General features: G+C 36.4%; 1 protein-coding gene across 1 annotated transcript; it reads left to right on the plus strand.

Annotated features, from left to right (window-relative positions):
- The first annotated feature begins 227 nt into the window (after positions 1-227).
- Positions 228-14,617, plus strand: Dazl (deleted in azoospermia like). Its single transcript, XM_008849971.2, has 11 exons — positions 228-452; positions 4,563-4,709; positions 5,072-5,163; positions 6,308-6,359; positions 6,781-6,844; positions 6,943-7,085; positions 8,324-8,395; positions 8,961-9,011; positions 9,611-9,724; positions 10,816-10,914; positions 14,331-14,617. The coding sequence occupies exons 1-11, from the start codon at positions 228-230 to the stop codon at positions 14,382-14,384; spliced, it is 1,113 nt and encodes a 370-aa protein (XP_008848193.2). The 3' UTR covers positions 14,385-14,617.
- The last annotated feature ends 4,733 nt before the right edge of the window (positions 14,618-19,350 follow it).

Consider the following 19,350-nt stretch of genomic DNA (forward strand, 5'->3'; position numbering starts at 1 on the left):
AAAATGCAGAGCCCGGAGCCCGAGGCCTACAAAACGCTGAGGGGAGGGCGCAGCGGGCGACGCCTCAGGCGAGAGCGACCCTGAGCGCTTCAGGCCCCTTCTCGGCGGGCCGTGTGCGTGACCTTGGCTGGCCCTCGATGCCTTTTTCCCACCTTCGCCTTCAAACTGCGGAGATGGGTGTGGGGATAGCGGGCAGGCCCGGCGGGCTGGACGGGCCCTGGGCCTAGATGACTCTTCGCCCGCCCTGCCCCCACTCGTGCCCTGCGCTTCGGCTCGCCCAGCCCCACACCAGGCTCCACCCCACGCCGTGCCCCGCCCCGCCCCCACCACACGCCGCGGTCTCCAGGGCTAGAACTGGCGCCTGCTGGTCCGCCAGGTGGCTTGGCGTCGCGCCCTCCGGGTACGGGACTAGGTTCGCTGAAGAACGCGGCCTGCTCCCACTGACCAATTTGGTAATGGGGAGGCGGAAGGCGGGAAATTCCGCAGGATGCGATTGGTGGCGTCTTAGTTCGGAGGCGGAGGGGCGGGCTTCCAGCCCTGTGCGTTTGAAGCCAGAGGTGGGGGAGGGGGGAGGAGCGAGCGACTCGGGTGGGAAAGCCTCCGTGAGGCGTTGGTCTGCGGTCGGATCTAGGACACCCCCACCCCCCACCCCTGGGTTGCCAGTTCCAGGCTGGCTACGGCGGCAGAGCAATCGATAAGTCCAGAACAGGCTGCCTACCACTAGCTCACAGACACGGGCTTTTCTGTTGGTTGCTATTCTTTTGCACAATAAGCTTTAATGTGAGAGCTAAAGGGAGGAAATTCCTTCAGTTTATGTCAGAACATAAATGCTAAACTTGGAATATTTTGTGTAAATATTGTAAAGTATGTTTTATCCACAATGATTAAAAGTCGAAGTGAGTTGTTACAAGTAATTTTGGACCATTTTCCACTCCATTATTGGAGGTAAAGTTAGGAAATGGGACTTGCTGATTATAAAGCCGTACGTACTCTTTGAAAATAAATAAGAAAATAGAGGCTCACTTTAATCGCAGTACCTATAACCGCTATTAAGTTTGGGGCCGAGTTTTCTGGGTTAGGCCTATAATCTCAGCCCCTGGAACGTGAGGCAGGGTGATTGCAAGTTTGAGGCCAGACTAGACTGCCTACCTAGCAAGACCCCTGCCTCAAGAAGTCTATATATGCTCTTTTAGGTTGTTCGTGTGCTTGTATTACAGGCAGATACATAAATCTTAAATTTGTGTAAGGTGTACCATACTATATAATGCGACTTTACAGCTAATTAGGCATTATGCTGTACAGCTTTTTTAAATATTAAAACAATACTACAATGAATTAGTGCTGTGTAAATGTTTTGGTGTGCTTGTAGTGTTCTAGGAAGTAAATTGTCAAAAGTAGAATTGCTCTGTGAAATTATTACTTATTTATTTTATTTCTTTGGTCTTAATGGAGACCAGGCTGGCCTGAATCGCCCAGAGATCCACCTGCCTCTGACTCCCAGGTGCAGAGACTAGTGTCCTGTGCATGGCAGAGTTGTGCTCCTTTTCATAACTATTTTAAATTAAGTTTTTTTTAGCTACTCTTGGTAACTGGTGTACTGTTTTATTTCCCCACTGATAGTGTGTAGAGCTCCTTTTTAAGTCACTGGTGAAGCTAACCATGGGTTATTAGCTTTTTAATTTTCTAGCAAAATCTCAATCCACCTTTCTACTTTTTCTTTCTAAAAACTATATTAATATTTATCCTGTATAGTATGTAGTGAAAAGGATCAAAAGTGGTATTATAGAAGTGCACATATTCCTAACTTCAGTGGAACGCTTAAACTCTTAAGTTTGATGGTAGATTTAGGTTGACAGGAAATAAGATTCATCTGCTTCTATTTTACTTGGTTAAAAAAAAAATGCTGTATTTTATCAGATGCTAACATTTCTTAAGAATGGACCAGCCTGGCAGTTCCAATCTAAGTAGCTTAGTTTGAGGACTTTGTAATGTGCTGCTGAAATTTTGCACCTCTACAAATGGGAAAGATGTACTATTACTGATGAGACTTAGCCATTCTGAAGTATTAACTTTGTAAAATGCGTTTAAGAAATGTACTTTTCTCTGAAAATGATTCTTAAGAAAAATATTTGAATTTATCTTTCTCCTGTGCCTTTTCTGTCTACCATTATTTTTGGTGTTTCTGTACATTCTCAGGGTGGAAAAACAGCATTTGTTCTCAAAGTTGTTTTATAGAGATTTACATTCTTTATTTGGATGCTCCCAACGAAAGAATCCATTTTTGAATTTAATTAGTTCTCATTTTGATTTTTATTTCCTTAATTTTAGCCTTCTCTCTTGATAGGCTCCTTCCCATTACCTTTACTATATATTTTTTTAAAATCTCTGTGTGTGTGTACGTTTGTATGTGAGTGTAAGCTCACATGTGCCACAGCACCTCTTGTCAGTCCTCAGCTTCTGCCTTGTTCAAGAATGGGGTTTCTTGTTCACTGCTGTGTAAGCCAGACTAACTGGCCCATCTGCTTCCAAGGGCTCTTCTGTCTCAGTCTCTCATTTTGCTCTAGGATTACAACGCATGACTTTACCTGAGTTCTGGGTATTCAAGCCCTTGTTTGTGTGGCATGCACTTAGACTTAGCTTGTAGTTATTTTTGTTATGTGGATACCCAAATATAACAGGAAATATATTACTGTAAGTAATAGTGAAGGAAATTTGTATATTATGGCCTCCAAGTTCATCCTTCATATCCTGATATTTCTCATTTCAAAATCCACAACTCATTTGAAGGTAAAATCAAAAAAAAAAAAAAATTCTTCCTTAAATTTAATGCAATTTGTTTTCATTATGCTAGTGTGTTCTGTTGATGGGTACGATTACATTTTTCACACTGGGCATGATGGCCTTTAATCCCAGCTTTTGGGAGGCAGAGGCAGGCAGATCTCTGAGATCGAAGCCAGCCTCGTCAACCTAGTGAGTTCTAGGTGGGCTGGGGCTACCAGAGACTCTGTCAAAAAAAAAAAAGATTACATTTTTCTAGCTAGGCTCAGTGCTGGTAATTTTCAGCTGGGGGTAGGGGGAGGATCTGAGACAAGAGGATCACTTGAACCCTGGAGTTCCAGACCAGCCTTGGCAACATAAGACCCTGTCTTTAAAATAAATGTGCATTAACATCATACTTTCCTTATCCTATTTTTAGAGTGTTTTTTGTCATAGTTTAAAAGTAACCAAAGGACATCTATTGATTGTAGATTTTTTAAAATAACAGTGTATATTAAGCACACTAAAAGTCTGCTGTTCAGGTCTTGTTAAAATGGAGTACTTTGCTTTGTTATCTTTGAGTGCCACCTACTGGATAGGACCAGGATACAGTGGTGGTGCCTTCCTTAATATACTATTACACTGTTAAAATGATGGTGCCAATTTTATATTTACCCCAATTAAGCAGGCAACCTATTTGTAAAGCTTAAACCCAAATCTTAGAATATTTAGTGATTTATTTTCCTCCTTACTAAATTATTCTCGAACATCCATTTTACTTTTGTATACAGAATACAATTAAAAGACATCTGAGATCTTTTCTTTATCACCTAGTTTTCAAGCAAGGAAACCAAGATCCTGAAAAGAATCATTTTGCTGAACAATAAGAAGCAAGTTGTTGGCCAACAATAATTTTCCTCTTCAATTCTGATGGAACTATAACAGAATTTTTCAGCTACAACCCTGTTCAGATTTTGAGTCCGGTAGTTTTGTTGTTGTGGAGGGCTGTTGTTGGGATCATGGGATATTGAGTAGTATTCCTAGCTGCATACCTACCAAGTGCTGGAAATGTCTCTAGGCAGTAAATGTTGCCTTGGTGCCTTGGTATTGAGAATCAGTGTGTTAACAACCTCTTATAATCTGGCACAGCTCTCTGGCCAGACGCAAGATGCTGTTTCAAAACATGCTCTAAATATCATGGTATTAAGGAAGAGAATTGATTATAGCCCCTCTTTTGGGCAGGAATTGTGATATATACAAGGTTGTCACAATTTATTTCTAGTAAGGAAAACATTAAAATTTGGGAGTGTAAAAGAAATCATCCTTAAATTGATAAATGGAAAGGGAAAGAAAAACATTTGACTTAAGACTTTGATACTTGTCTCTATTGGGGTTTTGAACAACTGTTTTGTTTACTTTGGTTTTTAAAATGCTCTATCATGCTTTTTAACATGCTCAGTAAAATGAAGGATTATCAGTATATTACATAATTTTAGTCATTGTAGTTTTCACGTATCTGAGCTTTTCACCCAATTCACCCAATGTAGTATTTTCATAAAATACAAAGTTTTACTACAAAAGATGCCAGTATTATATAGAAGAAAATATTCCACCCTTTTGTCAAATTTTCATGTCAGACTTCTCTAATGCTTTAAGTTCTAAGGCTAAACTAAGTTGTTAGTGACCAATTTACAGTGAAACTAACTGACATAAAATATGCTTTTAAGTGAAAAGTACATGTTGCACATTGTTTGTAGTTTTTGTCTGTATATATAGCTTAAGGTGCGTGCTTTCCCGAATTACAGTCTGCTGTAACTCCTGAGACTTCAAATTCAGCCATCTCCAGGGAGGCCAGCACCCAGTCCTCATCAGCTACCACCAGCCAAGGATATGTTTTACCAGAAGGCAAAATCATGCCAAACACTGTTTTTGTTGGTGGAATTGATGTTAGGGTATTGTATTCATATTTATTTACATTTTAAAATGCAATGGGAAGCTAGATACAGTGGCATGTGATTGTATTCCAAGCCACTTGGGTAGGGGGCTGGCAAAGGTGGGACAGTCTCTTGAACCCAGGAGTTCAAGATGAGCCTGGGCAACGTAGTGAGACCCAGGCTCAATAAATAAAAATTGTAATTACTTATTTTAAATGTTGTGAATAATGGAACTTGGGCTTTGTTGTAAACCTTAAAGGGTTTGGGGGCGGTTAATTGCATGCAGGTTGATACTGACTTCCATATAATCAAATATCCTTTTATAAATAAAACTCTTGAATGCTTAATTTTTATTATTTAAGTTCAATTCTTTTCCATAGATGGATGAAACTGAAATCAGAAGTTTCTTTGCTAGATATGGTTCAGTAAAAGAAGTGAAGATAATCACTGATCGAACTGGTGTGTCAAAAGGGTAAGTAAAACATGTTTGCTATAAACTATTTTAAAAATTTGAACTTGAGCTGGGAGATGGCTTGAAATCAGAAGACTTCAAAATGGGTATTCTTAACATTTATGTTTCTTGGTAGAATTTTTTAATCCCTTTGATTACTTATGTAATACTTGTATTTCAATATTTGCTGTATATTTCATATAAATGGATTAGCAAAGAATTGTTTTTTTCATGTCTTATGGTATCTTAAATTTTAGTTGTTTTGCCTTAGATAATAAATTTAAGCTCATAAACAAATTTTTATTAATTTTATTTATGAGATTCCTATACTACTTTAATCTTAGTACATTCTAACAAATCAGGCAGAAGAAAATAGTCATTTATAGGGGACGTGTTATTTACATCTCAAGTATTTATCACAGTCTGTTCATTTTTTCATTATTGCCACTTCTTTTATTTCAAAGCTACAAATTTTATAAGTATTACAAACACCTATTTTGACTGGACTTCATGGCACATGCCTTCACTCCCAGCACTCAAGAGGCAGAGGCAGGCATATTTGAGATAGAGGTCAACCGGTCTATGTACTGAGTTCCAGGCCAGCTGGTCTACAGGGAGGCCCTGTCTTTTGAAATAAATAAATAAATAAATAAATAAATAAATAAATAAATAAATACTGGGGTGGAGCGATGGCTCAGCAGTTAAGAACACTGGTTGTTCTTGCAGAAGACCCAGGTTCGAATCCCAGCACCCACATGGGAGCTAACAACTGTCAGTAACTCCAGTCCCAGGGGATCTGACAGCCTCTTCATCCTCCGTGGGCATTGCATGACACAGGTGCACTTACCTACATGCAGGCAATACACACACATAAAGTAATAATAATTTTTTTTGTCTTTTTGAGACAGGGTCTCCCTGTAGCCCCAGCTGTCCTGGAGCTCACTGTATAAACCAGGCTGGCCTTGAACTCACAGAGATCCGCCTGCCTCTTCCTCCCGAGTGCTGGGATTAAAGGCGTGCGCCACCATGCCCAGCAATAAAATATCTTTTTAAAATACCATTTTGAAGTCTTATACCAAGCCATCTTCCCAGCCTAAGGATGTTAGATGTTCTAAACTTATTACTAGTAGTGCTGTTTTTTTTAATGTTTTATCTGCTTTTCTAGCTATGGATTTGTTTCATTTTATAATGACGTGGATGTACAGAAGATAGTAGAAGTAAGTAACCATGTTTTGAAAAATGCTCTTAGTTAGCTTATTGAGGCATTATTTAGTGGTGTTTATGTCCTTGAGCATACATAATCTTATATAAAATACAGAAATAATTACTCTTGTGTTTCTGTTTAAAATAAGTGTTAATCTTACATAACTTGCTCTAGAACCTGCTTATTTAGGGACATCTAGCTGCAGGAACTAGAACCAGTTAGAAATGGAATGAAAGGATTTTAGTTAAATTCCACTTGCTACTTGACACTTGATTAGAGTAAAAGGTGGTAAGTAAAGATTTATGTCAATAAATTTTGTTTTGAGGTAATCAATGATCTCTGATAATGGGAATTTTAGAAGACTTGCAGTACTTACCCAAGTCTTGGTGTTAAAGAATTAAAATTGTGGTTTTTGTTAACCATTTTCTTTTCAGTCACAGGTAAATTTCCATGGTAAAAAGCTGAAACTTGGCCCTGCAATCAGGAAACAAAATTTATGTGAGTACAAAAAGAAATTATTCTTGTTGAACTGGCTTAGATTTTCAGAGACTTACCAGTAAGTTTTGTTCTCTTTTTACTTTATTTTTTTTTTAAAGGTTCTTATCATGTGCAGCCACGTCCTTTGATTTTTAATCCTCCTCCTCCTCCACCACAGTTTCAGAGTGTTTGGAGTAACCCAAACACTGAAACATATATGCAGCCTCCAACCATGATGAATCCTATAACTCAGTATGTTCAGGTAAGAATTGTCTGCATTCCTGTTCTTTAGTTTATTATACTTTTCTTAGCCTTTCAGATTATATCTGCAGTTTTTATAAGTCATGGTACAGTCCGTTTTGGAATACTTTGAGTAATGAGAAATCTGTTCCTTTTGTCTCATTCTTACTGGATTCTTACTGCCTCTGTGTAGTTTGTAAGCCTGTATTCTAGAACCTCAGTAGCTACATATGATTAATCTTTTGCTTTTTTATCCCCCACATGGTAATTCCTTAATTGAAGACAGCATTGTATATCCCCTTAGTTTATTCTTCCCAAAGTTTATCAGTTTGTCTAGCTATTTTTTATTTACAGTGATTTCCAAATGCCTCCTCAAATAGGTTGCTAATACCTGGTATTTTCTTAGTTTTAGAACGGATAGATTTTTTTAATGTACTTTAGGCAAATTAACTGCTAGAAAAACTTAGTTTATAGATAATCTAGGTTAATATTTAAATTTTTTACTATGTTTCTTGATGCTAAACATCCTTATTATTGGTTAATTTTACTTTGTTTAGTTTGAAAGACATTTTCTTTTCCAGAAAAGAAATAATGCAGAACTCCTTCTATAGTATCTATATAGTTTCTTTTCTATCTGCCTGAAATACAGAGTATATCTTCTCTCTTTTTTTCTTGTTCTAAATATGACTTAGAAGAAAATTCCTACTTAATTCTAACATTTACTGTGAATCATTACTGGTTCTCATTATTCATGTGTGCTACTTAATGTTTTCAGTCAGTAAATACTGAAGCATACAAGATAACTGTATTTATCTCTTTTCCAGTTTTACATTGTAATACCCTTAATTGTTAGAAATTATGTACAGAAAAAGACTTAAATACTACATAGGAATACTACAGATTATCTGCAAATATTTTTAAGAATACATGTTTCCTAAAAGAAATTTTATAAAGAAATAGTGTATTAATTTTACTTACATAGAAATACGTCCTACTAGAGCCTGTTGCCAATGTACAACAAAACACTGGGTTGGAAAAGCAGTCCTTTACATTGTTATTTATCTTTTACTCCTTCTTTCCCAAAAGTCTTAATGTTTGATAGGGAATATTTTCTCATGAAGCTAAATCCTTTGTTTTAGAATCCTGCATTGCTGTTCATAACAAATTTTTAAAATTCTATTTGTTATATTGTGAGTAATACTTGATTTTTCTAAACAAATTTACTTTGTTAACCCAGTCTTTCTGTGAACTTGTTCTCAGGCATATCCTCCTTACCCAAATTCACCAGTTCAGGTCATCACTGGATATCAACTGCCTGTTTATAATTATCAGGTAATTTAAAGGAAAGAGAAGGAAAGTAACTTAATTGTGGCCTTTATTTATATAAATTTCTCAAGTACTGTGTTACTCTATCTAAAATTAAAGGATAAACAGTCTCTAATTCCAGCCTCTATATTAGTTAAACATAAAGGAATATTTTGACAAGGAAAATCTTTGTTTAGAACTACTAAGGTTTGGGGTCTTCTATTTTCAATGTGTTCTTTAATTTCTGTCAAATATCTGAAACATCCAGACTTAGAATTTTTATAGGATAGATTGAAATGAACTTATTACCCTGGTTTTACAGCACCAAATTCTGTTTGATAGTGTTTAATTTTGCTGGATACTGCAAAAAGTAATTCTATGAATTTCTTCCTATAGAAATGACCATATTTATGACCCATGACCATATCTATGATAATTTCCAAGGGTCATTATCTTTTAAATTTTTCTGAATGCCTCTTGTCTTTTGTAGTGTTTATTATAACAAAGGAGCCAGCATGATAAATACTTCATGATTGTCTTACACATTTTATAAAGCGAAATGTTTAAAGAATTTTTATTTCTTTTTTTTAAGATGCCACCGCAGTGGTCTGCTGGGGAACAAAGGAGTTATGTTATACCTCCGGTAACTCAGTTTACTAACATGAGAGAAGCTGCTTTTTCTTACGTTGTTTTTGTATGTCAAAGCAGTGGCTACTTTATTTATATACAGTGACATTTTAGTTGCTTCTTGGTAGAATATTTAATCCAAGGAAATAGTAGTAATACAGATTTAGAATTAGCATTCAGTCTTCTAGAATCTGCCTCTGTTTTGCTACCTATAGAAAAATATGCTGAAGAAAAATAGAAATGTTTTACTATTGATACTATATAAAAGAAGCAAAAGGATACTAATTTTAGAACAACTAAGCTTTTGTAACCTACCTTTCATAAAGATGGGATATTTGAAAATGTACTAAGAGAATTCTCAGGTCCTCCATTACTACATATTATAGTTTATTTTTCTTAGATTCTTGCTGATTCTAATGATGTTGACACTTAGAAGACATTTTAAAATAAAAGTCTTCAGCTATTCAGTTGAAAACAGTTTCTGAAATTGTAACTGAATTTCAACACAAGCAGCATTAAAACTTTCCATAGTAGCTCAGCCTTTTGAAGAACAGATTACTTTAGAAATATATCTGTGTTTCTTGTTAATTATACTTTTTATCATTTTAAATGTAGGCTTATACAGCTGTTAACTACCACTGCAATGAAGTTGATCCAGGAACTGAAGTTTTGCCAAATGAATGCTCAGTTCATGAAGCTACCGCAGCCTCTGGAAATGGCCCACAAAAGGCAAATACCTAACTTTATTTACTGATTTTCATATTTTATGTTTATTTAAGTTTTTAATAATGGTCCTTTGAGAAGAAGGCATATTTGCCCAGATTTAAAACAAAGTCATAAACTGCAGAATTTAGGAGACTAACTCAGTGATTGATCTAAGAGCTAATGAAACTGTGTATATACAGTTTCTGATCCTGTTTGATTCTCTCTTCCAATTTCATTGGTATTTTTCTTAAATCGTGCTTTAGTTATTATATCAGTATGATTTGGCAGAATTCAGTAGGCAGGTTTCTGCATTAATTTTAACCATTGCGAGAATAATTAGTATGAATTATGTCTATCTTGCCCTTTTACAATTTAATCATTTAGTTAGCCAAATGGTGGAGTCCATAGTAAACAAAACTGAACTAGACAATTGCTTTCCTTGTTCCTATCCTCACAAATTCTAATACATACTATTGAACAGGTAAAAGTAATTGATGTTCAGGGAATGTGTACAATACTGAAAGATTTCATTGGTGGGATCCTTCATCTGTGTTTTTCTTAATGAAGGAAAAAAAGAAATACTGAACCATGGGCAAAAAATCCCCTGATTTCATATTCAGTTTTAAATTTTGTAAAAAAGGCCACAGTAAGGGTGTACTTAAAATTCCTACACTTCGGAGGTGACCATAGGAGAATAAGGAGTTCAGAAGCAGCCTTGGCTATGTGGCAGACTTGAGGCCTTGCCTGTCTCCCTGAGACCTTGCCTCAAAACATACATACAAATTGAAATAACTTGCATAAAATATAATTATACTACCAGATTTTGTCCTGGGTATTTTTCCTTGAAATATTAAAGCTCCTAGTTTTTTCTTTACTAGGAAAAAAATACCTCAAGAAAAATATCATGGAGTTTTAATAAATTCAGCTCTTTTAAACCAGTGTTCTTTCACTAAGATACTAAAGTGTTAATTTGGGAGAAAACTTAGATATAGATGATAAAAATGGTAATGATTACAAATTGTGTAAGAATTCCTTAGAAATATGTGTATATGCTCAATAAACTCAAAATCATTAACAGTAAGCAAAACAAGTAGTCTTTAACTTACATATTTTAGAAATCTGTGGACCGAAGCATACAGACAGTAGTCTCTTGTCTATTTAATCCTGAGAACAGATTGAGAAGCACTGTGGTTACTCAAGAAGACTACTTCAAGGTAGGGAAATAGTATGCGAGCTAAAACATACATATGCTAACTTTGAACCATCTTTTTTCCTATGGTACATGTTTTTGAAATTAGTTACAGTGTTTAATTGAATTGTTGACATTTGACTATAACCCAATAAAACATTAAGATTAGGTTACACCTAACTGTCTGAGGCTGCTCGAATCTCAATATGTAATACAGTTTGCCTTTAGGGAAGAACACTTTGCAGAAAATTATTTAAAGGGTTTATGAGCTGCTAGGGAAATAGCTCATTGGATAAAGCTCTCACCATGCAAACCTGAGTTTGACATGGAATTCACATAAACAGCAAATGGACATGGCAACTTACCTGCAATTCCAGCCCTCAGCAGGCAGAGAAAGATCCTCAACAAACTGGCTAACCTGATCTCTGGGTTGAATTGATAAACCTTGCCTCTAAGAAAAGGTAGAAAGTGATCAAGAAAGACTGTCAAGGTCAACTTTGAGCTTACTCAAGTGCACCCAGACACAAGCAAACACACATACCAATAAGCAAACATGGAAATAAACTAGTAAAGAGTTCATAAGAGAAAGCAGACAGGTGGTATGGTGGTACACACCACAACTTTAATCCTAGTACATGGGAAAGTAGGGACAGATAAAACAACAGTGTGACCAAACAGTAAAAGAAAAATTTGGGAAAGTAGAGTGTAGCAGTAGTTGATAACTATTGAACTAAGGATAACAAAAGAACTATGCAGGTAATGTATTTGAACAGTGTAGAGAGGAAAAGGGAATAAAATCAAGGGGTTGAAAATAGCCAAGCAGGAAGAAAAGGAAATTAATTCAGATTTGGTGAAGTAGAAGAGAACATGAATGCTTTCATTTAGAAAAGATTTGGTTTCTAATCTTGGGTCTTATCCAATCCATTGGACAGACCACTTACATCATAAGATTCCAGTTTTCTTTTGTTTGCTTTTTAATGTGTGTGGCAGTGTAGTTCTAGGGCTAGAACTAAGAGACTTGTACATGTTAAGCATGTGCAGTACCACTGAGCTGCACTCCAGCCCCCCCAGGACTCTCAACTTTTACAAGTGTAAAATGAGGATACACAGAGATGAAGGTTTCTAGGGTCCTTTTAGTTCTGAGTCTGAATTGGTTAGTCCAGTGGAGAGAATATTGTGTTAAGGGAAAATTTTTTCTTTTTGGTCTTTTTGAGACAGGGTCTCCCTGTAGCCCCAGCTGGCCTGGAACTCACTATGTAGACCAGGCTGGCCTTGAACTCCCAGAGATCTGCTTGCCTCTGCCTCCTGAGTGCTGGGATTAAAGGCGTGCACTGCCATGCCCAGCAGGGAAAGTTTTTTTAAGATAATAAGTTAATATATGTGTATAATATGGATACAAAATCTTTTCAAATTGAGTTCTTACCTATTATTAGAGAAAGACTTCCCTTGGAACTCCAGTTTTCTGCTGCTTTAGTTAGGAGTCAGAAATTAGCAGCTTTCTGTCATCTGTCTGGGTCTGGTTTGTTTGTGGGATTTTTTTTTTTTTTTTTGCATCTATGTAGGTTCACGTGTGCGCGCACCTGTCTCTGTAGGCATGAAGTTGACAAGTTGATACCAGGTTTCTTTCTCAGTGACTGTCCCATTTCATTTATTAAGACAGGGTTTCTCACCTATTCCAGCTTTCCCTGGAGTTCCTCTTTCTCTACCTCCTAAGTACTGGGATTACCATGCCTGCCCAGCATTTCATAGGTTCTGGGGATCCAGACTCTGGGCCTCACACTTGCTTAGTAAGCACTTTCTCCACTGAGGCATGTTTCCAGCCTTAGACCTATTTTAATCTAAGTGTTTTATTGAAATTGAATGCATCTAGATATTTGAATGCACTTATTTCCATGGTAAACCTCATTCTTTGTTTTAATTCCACCCCCTTCATAACCCCTTTTCCTATATAACCTTTGAAAATGTTTGTTGGTACCACTTTCCTAGGCCTCAACCTAAATAGGATATTACCTAGGTCACATGAAAAGACACTCTGTATGTGTTACGTACTTGGGTGTAGGGAGTATATGCAGGTGTATGTGGAGGCCAGAGGTCGACTTCTTTTAAGTGTCCTCCTTGATCATTCTCCACCTTATTTTTTGAGACAAGGTCTAGTACTGAATCTGGAGCTCATTGATCTGGCTAAGCTGGCCAGCCAGTGAGCTTCAGGGATCTGCTTATCCCTTTGCCCCCCACCCTCAACCCCTGTGATAGGATCATGTAGTGTACCACTAAGGCCAGCTTTTTTATGTGGGTGCTAGGGAATCTGAAAGGTCCTCATACTTGAACTTGACCAACTGAACCATCTCTCTAGCCCTTCTTTATATAATGGATGAATCTGGTCCTTAGAAAAAGAGTGCAGTTAAACTAGTCCAGGAAAACATATTGTTAATGGTTTATTAGCTCCATTCCACTTTCTAAAGCTTTGCTTCCTTGTATTTGCATCTCTAGAAGCAACAGAGTGAAGGAAATACTTTATATGGAAGTTAGTCCTTTATATCCATAGGTTCTGCATACTTAAATTCTACCATTTACATGTGGATTTTTGTAAATTGTACTGAATATGCACAGATTATTTTTTTCTTGTTGTTATTCTCTATACAGTACACTAAAGCTGTTTCTGTGTTATTTAGAACATGAAGGGAAATCTAAAGTACACAGGGGGTCACAAAAGATATATGCACAAAAGATATTTTAGGAGATTTGAGCAACTTCTAGATGTTTATATTCATGGGGGCTCCTAGGACCAATCCCCTTAAGACATTTAAAATTTTCTTAACCATTGCTTCATAAAGCGTAAAGAAAAATACATCTTCAAAAATTAAGGATAAGCCTTTAAGTTTACAAGACTTGGAACTTTTAGCAAAAAACAGGATTTTCAGATTAGAGTGTTGTTCTTTCAGATGTAATTGTTCTGAAGATGGTTTAGCAGGTAAATACATTAGCTGCTAAGCCTGAGGACGTGTTTGATCTTTGGGACCCACAGGTAGAGAAGAAAACTGACTTCCCACAAGTTGTCCTGTCTCCACATACATATATGCCATGACGCACGTGTATTCCTCTCTGTATCAAATGAGTAAAAGTAATAAAAATGTAGAAAACAATAGTTTTAAGAATCACATTTTCCACTAGCTCTCTTTGGAACACTACTGGGAAATCATTATCTAAATGGATACTGATTCTAATTCCTATTTCTGAGTTTATGGAGATTTCTTTTTAATTGAACTGTTTAACAAAGCCTAGTCAATGTTGGAGAGACTTCCACCAAAGGATCTCCCTTTTGTTCTCATTATTAATTATATTTAAACCTAAAATAAGGCATTAGTTATTTCATAATCCTTTTAGGGTTAAGAGTGGTAGTATGAAAATTTCAATGATTTAAAATGACTTTTTCTCTTCTAGGATAAAAGAGTGCACCACTTCAGAAGAAGTCGGGCAGTGCTTAAATCTGTTTAAATCATCTCTGCTAACTTTCTAGTCTCAGGAAGTTGCTGGTTTTGAATATTAAGATGAGACTGAAAGGTTTTAATTGTTACAGAAACTTAATTCTAAACTTCGACAGATCACACTCAGACTTTCTAGAGAAGTTACATTATATTGCCTAGTTTTATTTTTTGTTAAAATTGTTCATTAGATACATATTTAGAAACTAGTTCTATGTTCAGTATATAGTTTGAAAAATAATTGGAAGTATACAGTAAAAAAGAATTTTTTCAAATAATTGAAAATAGCTGAAAGGACTAACTTTTAAGAGTCACCTTAAGGACTTTTTATTGAAATTGGCATTTTAAGAGTTTAAAAACAAGTACTAATTTTCAAGAAAAGACTTTTTTAAACCTATTTTGAAAGGTCAGAATTTTGATAATTTGAATACAGGCATTTCACTTCTCCAAATATGTGTGAACAGTACAGTATTTACAGTACTGTGCTTTACATTTGTTATTTGTCTAAAAATTTACCACAAGAGCAGAATTTTTAGAGCTGAATTTTTAATCAGTGGAACTCAACATATAGTTAGCTTTATTGGAGTCTTCCTTATCTCAACCCAGGAAACCAGATTCTAAACAATCAGTGGGTCATACATTTATACAAAAGATTTTATCCTTTATCTAGAATCCACACATATACACATACATATCCTATTTGTTTGGTTGGAATAGTAATTAGGATATCTAAAATTCTGGGTATAATTTTCTTTTAAAAACCCAAGACAGACTAAACGTAACTACGTGTATAAGCTTCCTAGTGAGAACATTCTCCTTTTTACTTTTTTTTCTTAAAATGCTAAACTCAATGGCTGTCTTAAAATTGTGCAAAATATTGCTATTAAAGAATGCTGAAATTTTTATGTCATACAGAAGTTAATCAGAGTGCCTGGAAAAATGTTTTTATAAAAACATTGAAAATACTAGTTGTGTTACAGAGTAAATAGATTTTTAGTTTTGCTAGTCTATTGTATTTCCTTTTATAAAGTAAAATACGCCCAGAACAGAGTAGGTAATTTTGACATTACTAAACAATAGAATTTTTTTCATGAATGTATCCCAAGAATGTGCTGAAGACAGAATTTGTTTTTTAGATTAGATGGTTTCTTCATTGGATATTGTGCATCGTGACAGACACCTAAAGCGGCAGAGACCCCTTTGCACCCAGTCTTTTCTAATCCACATTCCCGTTCTGTCAGGATTTGCTCCAGGCTATAAAGTAGGCAAGCACCTGTATGAGCATTTAGGGCCTAGGAGGAAGGTAGCACTTGGGCAAGTACCATTGTGAAGGAAATTGTTTTAAGGGCATCATTTGACCTGCCTCACGGACATGAGTTTAAAGTGCTTTGTTGATCTTTTCTTGTGTTAGTCCCTTCCCCTAAAACATGAAGATTCCATTTAATCGTGTCCAGTATTGCATTTAATTCCTAACGAATTTCCATTCTGGATCTGAAGGACAGAGTCTTTATAAGAGGGCTGTATACTAGAAAGTGTCCTGAAATTTGTACTTCTTACAGTTTATAGCTTTTTTGGTGCTATATTCTTACACGTATCACTCTGTGATTAAATATCCAGCTTAATATCAGTGAAACTTAAATTCTGAAGAGCCCATTGTAATTGTCCCAGTATGACCTTAAGGAAAAGTAAGGGAATAAACTTTTGTTTGCTATTTTGTTGGAGTATTTTAGAGAAGGTAGAAAGAAGAGACAAAGTCCTGAACCTTTCAAAATGGGAGATTAATTGTAAACTTAGAATTTGTTCCTGTTGCCTATTGCTGATACTATCTTTGCATAAATGAATAAAGAAGATGTTTTCAAAAGTATTTTTGATCTACTTATTTATGCCACATTATCTAGAAATTTTGGCAAATTTGGTGGGTAGTGTGTAGCAAAGCATAAATAAATATTTGTGATAGAAAAGTACAAATATTCTCCAGTTACTTAACTGGCAGCTTACAAAAAGAATTTTGAGACATTTTTTGTCGCTTTCTCCTACAAGAAATGAAGTATGTATATTTACATGTGTATGCATGCACACATAATATGCATACCTGTTTTTATGAGAAAAATGTCAAGCTGATCACAGTAGGTTTCATGGAAGTGCATGAATGCTACTGCCAGTTGGGAATGGTGGAGAACACAACTGAGTTTAAAGGTCTCATTTTAAATGTGAATGTTGGTCTGTTGCACATGTCAGGGATTGGTCTCTCTTTTATTTTGGTTTGCATTTATTCTATAAATCTTGGGTTTTTCATTTTGCATTTGTTCACATAGAATGTATCCCAAAGATTAGTACTCACCATTTCCACTACTGGTCCCAGTACTTCAGCTCTGTAAATTCAGACTATGGATGAAGAAAGGCTTCCTTCTAGACACCTGTGCTCTTACTTCACCTGTAGTGAAGCTCTAATTGAAATCTGACTTTAATAGAAAATTGATTTGAGGGGCTGGAGAGCTGACTCAGTGGTTAAGAACACTACCTGTTCTTGCAAGATCTGGGTTGGGATCCAGCACCCTCTTCTGACCATGGGAATTGCCAACAGGGGTGCACTGACATGCATACAGGATAACACTCTCATACACATAAAATTGGTATCAAGGCTCTACGAGATTACACCAAAAAAGTGGCTTCTGAATGATCAAAGATTATCTTGATGTTTAGTGTATAATTACTGAAATTAGTAAATAGGCACGCATGTGAATATGTGCAAAATGTGTATACACATAGGAGCACATACATACTGTGACACACATCCTCTGACCAAGCTGAACCAGTTTTTAATATTATGAGACTCCTAGACTATGTTTGTCTTAAAAGTGTCTAAGCCTGTTATATGGCATCTGAAACATATTTGTAGTTGAAGATAACCAAAATTCTTAGCATACAACCAAGCTTTGAATTAAAAATTCCATACATATGTTTTGTACAAGAAGTTAAAGTTAGGGCAAAATCAAATATCCAGAAATTGGTAATTTGTTGTTTCTTTATAATTGTTTATTCAGTATTAATAAACACCCTTACTCTTGGCTGGAGAGATGGCTCAATGGTTAAGAGCACAGGCTGCTCTTGAAGAGGACTTGGGTTCAATTCCCAGCACCCAATTGGTGGCTGACAACTGTAACTCCAGTTCTAGAGGATTCTGACCTCTACACAAATTGAATGACATGGGTGCATTTACATGCAGATAATAGTTATACACATATTTTTTAAAGTCCATTTTCAAAAATACTTTGCAGCAGTCTGCTGTAAAGTCTCTACCCATTCTTAAATTTTCCTCGATGTTTTTAAAGGTAAATGTGAAAGTGGCCTGCCACATCACTTAATCACTTTGCCTGCCTTCATTGCTGCTGTTTGAGGCTAATGAGCAGCGGCGATAAGGCAGCATGCCACTCTGCTTGCACAAAGATGGCAATAGAGGGGAACCATAAGGAGGAGAAAAGCACAGTGTTTCCCATCGACCAAGTCTTGCAAATAGGGCCAGCTGTTGAGGATGATCATTTGGAATCCCTGAAACACTTCTTTTAGATGAAGATTGCTCCTGTACATATTTTGAAAATGAATTTAGCCTTTCCCAACATTATGTGTAATATGTCTCTCTGTGTGTAACTGATTCTTTAGAGCCGTTCCTCACCACCCATCAAAGACTTGAGTTTTCCATCTGTAGAGAGTATATTTGGTGGTAGAAAACAATAAGCATAAGAAGTTCAAACTATAAACATGCATTTTTGAATGCTCATGCAAAATATTCAATCTGCATAGCAAAGAAATGATAGGTAATTCTGTGTCGCATTTAGAGTAAAAAACATCTGTCCAATATGGCTGTAGCTGTAGGCCAATCTCAGGAAAGTGCAAAAAATTGTCTCCTGGTACAGAAGTGGAAACTACCACTGTACAATAAAACTCTATGGTAGCTATATTTTACATTTTTAACTGGTCTGAAACAAAGTTTTCTAGTTGAGTCTCTAGTTCATTTTCCCAAGGCAAGACTTTGTATCTTATGTGTACCTCTATTAAGGCTGCGTGCCAGGAATGTGCGTTTTCCCACATCTCAAACGCCTAGATACCAGTTCAGCAGGTCTTTAGCAGTAGAACAAATGCTTGCATGACTGAGGTATTCAGGTCACGAAAGCTCTTTATAAATTTAAGCAATGGTAACATTTCAAGCAGTTCAGGAAGTTGGTTTTAAAATCCTCAATCGGTTCCTTTTTACAGAAAACAAATTTACCAAAAATAGATTGACTATAATCACATCTATTGTCTTCCCCTGAAATAAAACACTCCAGTTCAAACTTGAAATACTGTGAAAGAGTTGACAATTGATAGGTGCTGATAGAGTTAGACCAGCTGTTTACAATGGTTCTGCCCCCCCACCCGCTTTTGTTCAATTAGTTTTTTTGTTGTTTTTTGTTTGTTTGTTTGTTTGTTTTGAGGCAGGGTCTCCCTGTAACCCCAGGTGTCCTGGAACGCACTGTGCTGACCAGGCTGGCCTTGAACTCTCAGAGATCCACCTGCCTCTGCCTCCCCAGTGCTGTGACTAAAGGCGTGTGCCACCACGCCCAGCCGTACAATTGGTTTTTAAAAATTGGCATTACTCTCCTTTCCCCAGTAAAGCTGACTGGGCCAGTGAGAGAGGAGAGGGACACTTTAAAATACAGAGACTGTATTCTCTTTAATGGAAGCTAAGTATTAGAGCTGCTTCACTGTGATTAGCAGCATTTTCACTGTACACCAGCTGAGTAAATTTAGCTCTGCCCTTTTTTTTCTGAATATGACTTGGTTGCCATGCATTATTTTGGTTGATTGTCTTGGACAATATAAAAACCTGACCACTTGCCATTAAGGTTGTATCCATAGATGGATCAAACCAGTATTTAGTAGACAAATTAACTCTGACAGTAACTCAACAGGGAAATCAGAATTGTCAGGACTGCTTTGAA

This window comes from Nannospalax galili, unplaced genomic scaffold (assembly GCF_000622305.1).
Source record: "Nannospalax galili isolate Female #2095 unplaced genomic scaffold, S.galili_v1.0 scaffold364, whole genome shotgun sequence".
NCBI classification, from domain to species: domain Eukaryota; kingdom Metazoa; phylum Chordata; class Mammalia; order Rodentia; family Spalacidae; genus Nannospalax; species Nannospalax galili.

Excerpts from the sequence above, each read along its gene's own strand:
- Dazl (XM_008849971.2), top strand. The coding sequence starts at position 228 with ATGACTCTTCGCCCGCCCTGCCCCCACTCGTGCCCTGCGCTTCGGCTC. Across the intron at positions 453-4,562 it reads TGCTCCCACTGACCAATTTG|TCTGCTGTAACTCCTGAGAC; the intron begins GTAATGGGGAGG and ends CCCGAATTACAG. Across the intron at positions 10,915-14,330 it reads CTCAAGAAGACTACTTCAAG|GATAAAAGAGTGCACCACTT; the intron begins GTAGGGAAATAG and ends TTTCTCTTCTAG.